General features: G+C 41.8%; 1 protein-coding gene across 1 annotated transcript; it reads right to left on the reverse strand.

Annotated features, from left to right (window-relative positions):
• Window positions 1–583: 583 nt before the first annotated feature.
• Window positions 584–9523, reverse strand: Pmaip1 (phorbol-12-myristate-13-acetate-induced protein 1). The gene is made up of 3 exons (XM_078029933.1): window positions 9270–9523; window positions 7001–7174; window positions 584–3229 (listed from the first exon to the last, which is right to left on the reverse strand). The coding sequence occupies exons 1-3, from the start codon at window positions 9322–9324 to the stop codon at window positions 3123–3125; spliced, it is 336 nt and encodes a 111-aa protein (XP_077886059.1). The 5' UTR covers window positions 9325–9523; the 3' UTR covers window positions 584–3122.
• Between the last annotated feature and the right edge of the window lie 1894 nt (window positions 9524–11417).

Below are 11417 nucleotides of genomic sequence, written 5' to 3' on the forward strand. Positions count from 1 at the left end.
ACGACGTCTGCCAACGACTTCGGAGGGCAGGCAGGGGTGGAGTAGAGATGCGGCTCCTAGATCTGAGCTACAAACCAGCGGTGCCTTCCAGTTCTCACACTCGGAACAGGAAGGCCGCCCAGCTGCACCTACTTCTGCATGACCAGCTCCTGATGAAGCAATCCTTGCGCTGGGCACCGCAGAAGCGTGGTCACCAGGACCGAATCTGCACGGCGGCTCCACTCGCCAGGCAGAGGGGTCCGGGTCCGACCGAGGCAGTGTGCACGGTGCAGTCATTAGACCCCCAATCAGACCGTGATCTTAGGTGGTTTTAATCTCCACTCAGCATCCCTCCATCTACACCTGGCATTAATGTCCATTTATTTTATTATTTCCCCTCATTGAAAGCGCAAGTCCCCTGACGGCAGAGACCAAATGCACCTCAGTCTCTATTCCTACCACAAAGCTGCAGAGAGGCGGTGTGCCTCCAGGTGAAACCGGCTGCGGCAAGTCAGGCCGTTTAAATATTTTGGATTGACACAGTAGCTCACACGTTGAAATAAAATAAAATAAAATAAAATAAATGCACAAAGAAGAATGATGATTCAATTTTAATTGTTTATTGACACAATATCAACTTTCATATGTACACATAAATAGTTACAGACCTTAAATATCCACATGGCAAAACATGTGCCTCTAGGCAAAAAAAAAAAAAAACATGAATTTTTGTGATAAACAAGCTTTAATACTGAAGACAGATGCTGAGACAATTTTGCATCTAAGGTTACTACAGTCTACATTGCTATTCTCACTCTAAGAACTCAAGTAATTAAGGAACCCTTGCCTCACCACAAAAATGAAATACATGTTTTCAAACCAAATGGAAAATAATTATAAATAGGTAAGATAAATAAAATTTCTGACAAATTTAATCACAGCATCATTCCCTTTTTTAAATTTTTTTAGTTTTATTTTTAATTGATAAGTCATATATGCAATGTGTTTAATATATGGATACATTGTAGAATGATAAAATCAGAATATTTATCCTTTCCATGTGGTAAGAACACACAAAATTCCTTTAGTTGTTTTGAAATGTACATTAACTATTTAATTACACAACAGAACGTCAGAACTCATTTCCAACTTTGTAGTCTTTTCCCCACCCCACCCCCACTTCTCCAACCAAATTCAGGTTATCTGGTAATCACCATCCTAAAGTCAGAATTTGATTTTGATCAGATTAAATGAGATCAAAGGGCATTTAATCTCTGTGCATGTCCTCTCGATTCACCGCATTCACTTTAACAAATGGTAGTGTCTCCTTTGTTAAGGCTCAATAATACTCATTGTGTTTACATACTACTTCAGTCATCTCTTGGACACAGGCTGTTTCCACGTCTTGCCTGTTGTAAATAACACTGCAGCAAACCCAGAAGTGTGCATAACCCCTCACCATACTGACTTCAATTTCTTTGGATATATACCCCAGTAGTGGGGTTGCTGGATCATACTACAGTTCTGTTTCTTAAGGAATTTTCATACTGTTTTCCAAAATGGTTGTACTAATTTACAAAACCAGAAAAGGTAGATCAAGTTTCCTTTTCCCCTCCACATGTCTCCTGCACTTGTTATCTTTCATCTTTTTGAAAATAACCCATCTAGCAGGTATAAGATTCTTGTGGTTTTCATTTGCATTTCTCAGACTCTTCTGCTGTAAAAGTACCAACGTGTTAACCGGTTGTACCACTGGAGCATCCACTCGGAATCTTCTATCTGTTGAACATTTGTATGTCTTCCTTCGAGACATGTATCTTCAAATCCCTTGACCAAGTTTAATAGGATTGTTTGATTTGCTATTGAATACTTAAGTTTCATGTCTACAGCTCATATAAAAAACACTGATGAAACTCTTCAAAGAGCCTTCATATTACTCTAATATAAATTATACAGATATCCATATATAGAGATATCTCTTCATATCTGTATGAAATTTTTATTTTGAATGAGAAATATCTGTTCCTCTTCTTTTTTGATAATATCCCAATTATGAAAATGTTCTAATTTCTTTTAAAAGATCACTTTTTGCAGGATGCCCACACTAACTACTGTGAGAAGGGCATCTTCAATTTTTTAGAAACTTTCTGTGAATATTTGTTTTACTAAGTTTTAATTCTACCAATTAAAAAGTCAGTCCCAGAAATTCATGAGGCTGAGCCAGGGGTACTGCCAAGTTAGAAGTCAGTCTCAGCAACTTAACAAGATTCATCTCAAGAATAAAATGAAAAACAGGGCTCAGTAATGAGAGACCATGAATTCAATCCCAGTACTAGGGGTTGAGGGAGAGGACATTTGGTTTCATTTTATTATCCTTGGTCATATGAAATCACCAAACTCTTTAATCATTTAATATTCAATTGGCTAGAGTTTTACTGACACTATATAATCAAATGTTTTCAAATTTACTTTCTAGTTTTTCACACTTGCAGTTAATGCTCACAGGAACACACTTAAAGGTCACCTGAACAGAAACAATACAGTCTCAATTGAAAAAAAAAAAAAAAAAGAAAGAAAGAATTAAACTATGTTACATTTTGTAGTGACCTATGCAATCAATGTTCCCTGTGAACTTTACTTTTTCTTAAATGATATTTTTTAAATAACATCCAGTGTTATCAGAATGAAATGTTTTCTTTTATCATAATTAAATGTATAAAACAAACTGAAAAAGCAAAAACACAGAGCCACTTCTTCCCCACTGCCCAATATGATCATTTGTCAACTCTTGTTACACCAGGCTGGGCAGCAACATTCAACAAAAATACTAGAATAATCTCTAAGCAAAAAAAGAAATGCATTAACAATAACTTCCCTATTTTTAAAGCTCTTCCATTCATGTTTTAAAATAAAACATGGTTCCACAAAGGTCTCACATCCCAAAGAATGATTTCTGGGAAGCCTCCTACAGAAATTCATCTTTTGACTTGTTATGTTTTCCCTTTCCAAAGACTTCCAAAAGGAAGTGAATGCTCTTTCACATTCCTTTCAATTATAATGCAGTCTCTTCTCTGATGAAATTGGACCTACTGGGGATACTTCCTTTTTAAAGGACTCCCTTCACCCAAAGGCTTTTGAAGCAGTCAGGTTACTAAACTGAAGAGTTTGGAAATCAAATTCAGAAGTTTCTGACGGAAATTTACTTTGTCTCCAAATCTCCTGAGTTGAATGCCAGACTCAAGTTCCACCTCTGAAACGGAAAGGAAATCAAAATTAACACTGACAATAGTCTGGACTGTAAACTAGCAAGAGTTAACAGGAGGGCTGGGGATGTGGCTCAAGCGGTATGCATGCAGCCCAGGTTCCATCCTCAGCACCACATACAAACAAAGATGTTGTGTCCACTGGAATAAATAAATAAATACTAAAAATTCTCTCTCTCTCTCTCTTTAAAAAAAAAAGAAAGAAAAAGAGTTAACAGGACCATTCAGTGACAAACTGAGCACCCACCCCAGGAAACAGTTCTTAAATTTTAGCTTTATCTGTGGCTATTTTCTTTTTCTTTTTTCTTTTTAGTTTCATTGATTTTATTTTTTTAAATACGACAGCAGAATGCATTATATATTTTTAAAAAATATTTATTCTTAAGTTTTAGGTGGACACAACATCTTTATTTTACATTTACATGGTGCTGAGGATCGAACCCAGTGCCCCATTCGTGCATGCTGGCGAGCGCTCTACCCCTGAGCCACAACCCTAGCCCTACAATTCTTATTACACATATAGAGTACAATTTTTCATATCTTTGTATATAGAGTATGTTCATGCCAATTCATGCCTTTATACATCTACTTTTTTTGTTTGTTTGTTTGTTTTGTTTTTTGCATTATGTTTCTATTTTCCTAATGTGAGAGTAACAACTTGGAATATGCATATAGACACTGACCCACTTCAACTCACAAAAATTGTTTAAGGTTAGAATACAGACAACTATCTTTTATCATTTCGAACTTATGATCTTCTTGCTTCAGTCTCCCTACCCACTGGAATTACAAGCATATGTCACTGGTGCCCAGCTGAAATCTTTTTTTTTTTTTTTAAAGCATTCTGGATGAGGCAAGTATTTTCTTTCAAATATAGAAATATTGCATATCAAATACCACAAATGGTATCATTAGCCAGCCTCCATCAGATTTAAGTGATGTCATCCTCTTTTCTCATTTAAAGAGAACATAAGTCAAATTCTAAATACTGTGTGTTATTTTCATAATTTGAAAATCTAAATTTAATCTAAACCAATGTTTTTTTGTTTTGTTTTGTTTTGAGGGGGGAGAGGGGTACTTGGGATTTAACCCAGGGCACTTAGCCACTGAGCCACATTCCCAGCTCTTCTTTTTGTTTAGAGACAGGGCCCTGCCAAATTGCTGAGGCTGGTTTTGAACTCACAATCCTCCTGCTTCAGCCTCCTGAGCCACTGGGATTACAGGCATGCACCACTGTGCCCAGCCTAAATCAATTTCTTAGAAATCCAACCTGTACCAGTCTGTTGCCTTTACAAAAAGTGAAGCAGAAAATAGTTTAATTCATATGTTTATTACTTTTTAGAATTGAGATACTGCAATTAGTCTTCTATAATAAAGAAAAATGATGCTTACATATAATCTAACTTCCAAGTAAACTTTTTACTACCTAAAATTAACATTAAATCTAAACTGCTCACAATTTCAATTTTTTAATATTTCAAAGAGAAATTGGGTTTTTTTTTTGTTGTTGTTGTTGTTCACTTTGGTTCATACTTTCTAAAACAATGACCATGAGCAGGGTAAGTGGCATACTCCTATAATCCCAGAGACTCAGGAGATTAGGCAGGAGGATCATAAGTTTGAGGCCAGCCTCAGCAATTTAGTCAGGCCCTAAGTAACTAGGAAGACCTTGTCTCAAAAAAAAAAAAAAAAAATCATCAAAATAAAGTAAAATGTAAATATACTCTAAATATTTAAACCTAGATTTCAATGAACAAAAGTAAAATCTTTCTTAACTCCTACCAAGAGACCTAATAAATCTTCCAAGATGCCATTCTTCATGGGCTACAGAATCAAACGTTGAGAAGTATTTACATTTTAGTAAGTGGGATATGTTAACATATAGTTCTTTAAAAAACTATCATCCAGGGCTGGGGCTGTAGCTCAGTGGTAGAATGTTTGCCTGGCATACTTGAGCCCTTGGTTCCCTTCCAGGCAAGGGGATTAAGAAAAATATCATCCAATACACAACTTTGGAAGTCCTCAATCTACCAGAAAAAAATCATCTTTTTCACAAGAAAAAAAAATGGAAACTGTTCTGTTATCTTTTTTAATTTTAAAATTGCTATCGCAGAGGCTGGGGTTGTGGCTCAGTGGCAGAGTGCTCGCCTAGCATGCATGAAGCACTGGGTTCAATCCTCAGCACCATTTAAATATAAAAAATAAAGATATTGTGTCTACCTAAAACTAAAAAATAAATGTTAAAAGAAAAATTGCTTTTGCAGAACTACTGTCTTTTAGGGGGGATTTTCTGCTGTCCCTTGTTCTTAGGAATTAGAATTCAGTCCAGAGCATGTTATAGATAGGTTGTCTTTGAGAAACATGGTCAGAACTCTTTCGAGTATCACAGAAAAGGACAAAGCTTCTCCATCTCAAGAAAGGGCCAGAGAGAGCAGCCTGTTGCCAATTTAGCCATGGTCACATTTGCAATGTCCCACTTCCTCTGCATGCCCTACAATTGTCTGATGATAATAGCAGCGTGACCCATTGGGAATTCTAGCCCTAATGGCCCTCCTTTTTACAACCCTTTACAGCAGGTGATTGCTGCCTTTGATAAGATTTACAAGAAGCAGTGGGATGAGATGGGGCTGGTGGGATGAGATGCGGCTGGCAGACCTGAAAATCTGTGAAGGAGATGGGGGTGGGGGGTGGATGTATAAGACTGGAGACCGCTCTTCCTCCCCTGCTATGTCCACCCCTTTCAATATGAATGGTTAAAATGTTAACTAAGGAGAAGACGCCTAGGCTCCTCAACTCTGGAGTCAGTCCAGGTGGGACAGTATCCAGCTTAAATACTACTTTTGTTCTTCTTAGGGTGGGGGCAGTGGCAAGATAAAGGTTTCCAGAGGTGGAGTCTGAATGAAAGGAGAGAGAAGGTAGCTTCCAGAGCCCTCTCCTGCTCAAGACAGTGACAGTCTTCTGGGCTGCCATTGCTGCTTGGGCTTGCACTTGTCTTCCCTGAGGCCCCTCAGCAGGGCGAGTGGAGGGAAAGGAAAAACAGCTCGCTGGCCCGACTAAAACACAGCTGCAGCCACCTGGCATCCCAGCGACTGGCGAGGCTGAGGCAGGAGGATGGCAAGTTCAAGACCAGCCTCAGCAACTGAGACCCTGTCTCAAAAAATAAGCTGGGTTTTAAGACCCGTGCCTGTAATCCCAGCAGCTCGGCAGGTTGAGGCAAAAGGATCAAAAACCAACCTCAGCAATTCCCTATCTTTAAATGCAAAAAGGGTTGGGGATGTGACTCAGTGGTTAAAGCATCCCTGAGTTCAATACCCAGCACTAAAAAATAAAAATAAAAAATAAAAAATAAAAAGAACTAGGGATATGGCTCAGTGGTTAAGTGACTCTGGGTTCAATTCTTGGTACCAAATAAATAAATAAATAAAAAGAGACCAGCCTCAGCAACTTAGTGAGACCCTGTCTCAAAATAAAAAAATAAAAGGGGCTGGGAATGTGGCTCAGTGGTAAAGCACTCCTGGGCTAAATCCTCAGTACCAAAAATTTAAAGTTAAAAAAAAAAAGAAAATACAACTCTGTCGGAATACCAAGCTAGGCTCCCTCCCTTGCTGTCCTGGGAGAACTCCATGAAGAACTAAAGAGAAGCATCCCAAAGGCAGCTCAGAGGGGCAGACCTGGCCGGATCCTGACTCTGAGGTCCCCGAGGATCTTACAGTTTGAGGGCCAGGCCCCAAGTCTCCAAAGCCCCAGCTGACAGGTACCTGTTAATGCCGATGCCGGGGTCGCTGGGGTCGCGGGGGTCACTTGGGGCAGCTGCTCATTCTTCCACCCCTTCTTTCCAGGCATCTCCACAGGTGTGACCTCTGCTACAGAACCCAGAGAATTCAGTCTATTTTCAATTTTCCTGAGCTGAGTGACACACTCAACTTCCAGTTCTGAAAAGGAAAGCAAAGCATGAAATTAACATTGACAGTTGTTAGACCAAAGGGTACCCAGAAAGTTAACAAAAGTGAGAAGTTGTACATCCCAAGAAGCATTTCTCTTCAATTTCCTTTATGTGCACCTGTCCCCCAAATTGTGAGAAAGACTTAGAACATACATACACACACACACACACACACACACACACACACACACACTACACACTACACATTAACACACGGTGGCTCTCAAACAAAAAAGTTTAGAATATACTTAACTTTCTAATCTTAAAAAAAAAAAAAAAAATCCAGGATGAGACAGTGTTATCTTACTTTCAGATTTGGAAATTTTGGCTCTGGCAGCCAACTGTGGTTATCCTTTTTGTCTCTCATTTAAAGTTGGCCAGAAATAATATATCATATTCAAAACAATTGCATTCTTTATAAATACATTTGTTTTTCAAATATTAATTATTTCATAGCTCATTATGCACTCCTTTAAAAACTCCTTGACATTTTCTCATAAAACACTTCAAAAAATCTTATTCCAAAATTCTGCCCACACTTGCTAAAATAATTTAAAATCTACCTGTTAACTTAAACCAGCGTCTTCCTACAAGCTAATCTGTAACAATTCATTGCCTTTACTGGAAAGAATGAAGTAGAAAATAAGTTTAATTCACATGTTCACAACTTTTTAGATTTTAGGTGCTGTAATTAACTTATTTTCATAAAAAAATTCTAGTAACAATTTCCAATTAAACTGCCATCAATAAAAATAACATAGTTATTAACATATTAACATATGATTTTGGAAGCCCTGAACTCTATTGAGGAAAAATGATTCCTTTCACTGGATGGGGGTGGGGGACAAAAAAACTTTTCCCCCTTTTTTAAAAAAACGATTCTGGGATTAACCCAGGGCCTCTCCATACTAGGTCAGCACTCCTACCACTGAGTTAAACTCCCAGGCCTGTTTCCTACATTTTTTTTTTTTTTGTATTGCAGTTACACACCAATAAATTTATTAATATATAATTAGGCTAGAGAGAATTATTGTCGTCCCTTATTACTGAGAACTAGGTTAGTCTACCACGAATTAGTTAGATTTTTCAGAAACACGGTCAACACCACAAAAGGTGAGAAAACTTCTATCTCAAGGAAGATGCAAAGAGCAACCTAGTGACTGTGCGAACTTCGCCATGGTCACATTTGTATCACTTCCTCTTAATGCCCCACAGGTGCCATAAAATTAATGAAAATGGTGGCCTATAGTTGTCTGATGTAATAGCAAGACGACCCTTATTGTTCTCCTTGTTACAACTCCTTAGTAGGTAACTGCCGCCTTTAGTAAAATTTATAAAGACTTATAAGTGGGGGAGGGGAGGGCCGATCCAAACAGGACGGGGCTGCAAGTGTTTGGCCAGACAGGGAGGGGGTTTGGGTACCCAGAAAGAGGGTCAACTCCTTCCTGCTCCCCCACCCCAATCCACTCCTTTCAATTCCGATTGTTAAAACGTTAACTAACCGCCTAAGTTCCTTAGCTCCGATTCCTAGCAGGGCCTCCATCCATCCCCTGTCAGTCCTGAGTGGGACCGTGTCAACCTTAAGCACTGCTTTTGTTCCTGCCGGGTGGGGACGGTGGGAACAGATCCTCCCAGAAGTGGGGTCCAGAGGAAGAGGGGCCATCTAGGGAGGCGGTGGGAGGCCTGGTGGCTCCCGGGGCCCTCTCCCGCCCTCGCTCGTCTTGACAATGACCTCCTTTGGGGCGCCGCCTACACTTGCACTTTTTCTCCCCGCCGCCCCGAGGAAGGCCAGGTGGAGAAAAGGGAAAACCACAGTGGACGCAGCAGGGTGGCCTGGCTAAGATGCGGCTGCATCCCAATCCCAGGCTGGGCTCCCTCCCTCGCGGGTCCCGCTTTCTTGGAAAAAACGCCAGAAGAACTTCCCGGGCGGGGGGGGGGGGCCGAGGGCACGCGCCAGGGCGCTGAGATGGCTGGACCTTGGAGTCCCTGGCATTCTTCGCCCAGCCCCTGAGGGCACACCCGCCCCGACTTCGACCTGGACCCCAGCCCCGCCAGGCTCTCCGATTGCCCCAGCGGCTGGGTACCTGGCGCCCGTGCGGGGCTCGGTGGCGCGCGCTTACGCGCCTTCTTTCCAGGCATCTCCCCGAGCGCCGCCGCGATCTCCGCTGCAAACCCGGGGAACTCTGTCCCCCGACTCAGGAGCCCAGGCTTCCGCAGGACGCGAGCTGCACGCCGGGCCGGCCAGCGGGACGGGAACACCGGGCGCGCCGAGGTCCTGAGGGCACTCTGTGCCGGGATCCTCAGAGCTCCCGCGCGGAGGCCACTCGCGAGTCATAGGGGGACTTCCCCGGTGACGTAACGATACTTGACGCGGGCCCGCCCCCGTCCCGCCTCTGCTCGTCCCCGCCGTGGCGGGAGCGCGCGCCATTCTGGAAAAGGGCTGCGGAGCGCAACTTGTCCGGACCCGCACCGGCGCCGACCCGAGGCGGGGGGCGCTGGGCTCCGGGCCGGAGGGACCCCGCTCGGCCCCACAATTACTTCCTTTAAAAAGGGGATGGGAGAAAAAGGTCGGTTTTGAGAATCTACGAACGCCCCAGGTAGAGACGGCTGCTGTCGACGGGGGCTAGCGGTGGCGAGAGAGGCCAGGGTTTCCTAGGAGGAAAGTTGGGGGTTGGGGAGAGGCCAGGCGCCTCCTCCTTATCATAAACTGGCAATCAGAGACTTATGTAATAAAAAACCCCGGGAAGAATTAGGACCAGGAAACTTAGAATTCAGCGTGGATAGTACCAGGGAAGTGAAAAGAAAACTTTACCGACTGTAGAAAAGGTGCCCGAAGCCAGGTGAAAAAAGTATCAGGTCCTAGGACAAAATAAAGCATTGGGAGTGTTGGGGAATCTGCACACTGGAACCCCGCACGTGCTGCGTGCGTTGGGAAGGGGTGAGAGTGCGGGTAGGTGGTGGGAGGGGCCTGGTTCTCTGCCCCCGGTAGGAATATGATTTTTAAAAGCTGTGCAACGTTCTCCTTGGGTATGTCGGTATTGCATATTCCTGGATGTTCGGTGATAAAAAGAGTGGGTCATCATCATAAGAAAACATTCGAATCTTTTGTAAAGGGAGGGATGAGATGCCTGGGAACGTGATATTGCTATCACAGTATTTGATTGGTACCTGAATATTATTGTATAAAGGAGTGCTAGAATTAGGAATAGTTAAGAGATATAATAGGGGGTCAGTTCTACTAAGAGCTTTGGCTTGCATTTTTCTCATTCTGTCCCCCAAACAAGTATTGAAAGCTGTCCTTCTTAGCATCGTGGCCACTTAACAGGTGCAGAAACTATAGGTTTATCGATATTGAGTAAATTGCCCGAGCTTTACATGGGCAGAGAGTCATGTCCTGCCTCATCACACAGCGAGCAAGACCTCTTATCCAACTAGGCCTTCCTAGCAATCACAACCTCTTAGAAAATGAGTGTTTCTACATCAACTTAATTGAATGCAGAGCTTCCAAGTCGGTTGCATACAGCTGCGTGGACCTCCTAGAAGAGTTTGCTTTGGTTCACAGTGTTGCTGTGCAAAATGTCACAAGTAAAGGTTTGAATAGATTCCCAACTTAAAAATTGAATGACTGAACAAATTTTAAAAATGAAAGGCTGAATTAAAAACTCAGATGTCCAGCATCTCTAGGGAAACCAGAAGCTCTGACACTTTCATTTTGCAAAAAGTGCAGAGTAGGCTAGAAGTGGAAGTCACCCCCTTCAGAGGGACCTGGAGGCTCCCATTCACCAACATTCCCTGCTGTTTGCTTTTCTCATTTACATTATCTGGCCCCAGTAGGCATCTGAGCTTGTTTATTTATCTTAAATCAATCAATCAACACAAACCAGCAAATATTTATTTATTGCTTGACCCTGCATAAGGTATAGACAATATTATAAGCATAGGACAAAACTACTCTTGAGTTTAAACAACTTTGTTTTGAGGCTGATGTTGGGTGTTTTTGAGTATGGTAAATGCTAGGGACAAAAGCAGATCAAATTCAGGATGTGAATATCAACACGTGACACAGGAAGCCAAATGGAGATGCTGCCCTAAAATCTGTTATCTTAAACCTAACTCAAAACCTCTGTGACCCTCTGAAGGGTCATTTCTACTTCCTTAATTCATAAGAATAAAGTTGATTTCTTAATTGGATAAACTAGTAAACTTCTGTGCAAACCATGCATTCTGAAATG

This window comes from Ictidomys tridecemlineatus, chromosome 13 (genome assembly GCF_052094955.1).
Source record: "Ictidomys tridecemlineatus isolate mIctTri1 chromosome 13, mIctTri1.hap1, whole genome shotgun sequence".
NCBI lineage: Eukaryota > Metazoa > Chordata > Mammalia > Rodentia > Sciuridae > Ictidomys > Ictidomys tridecemlineatus.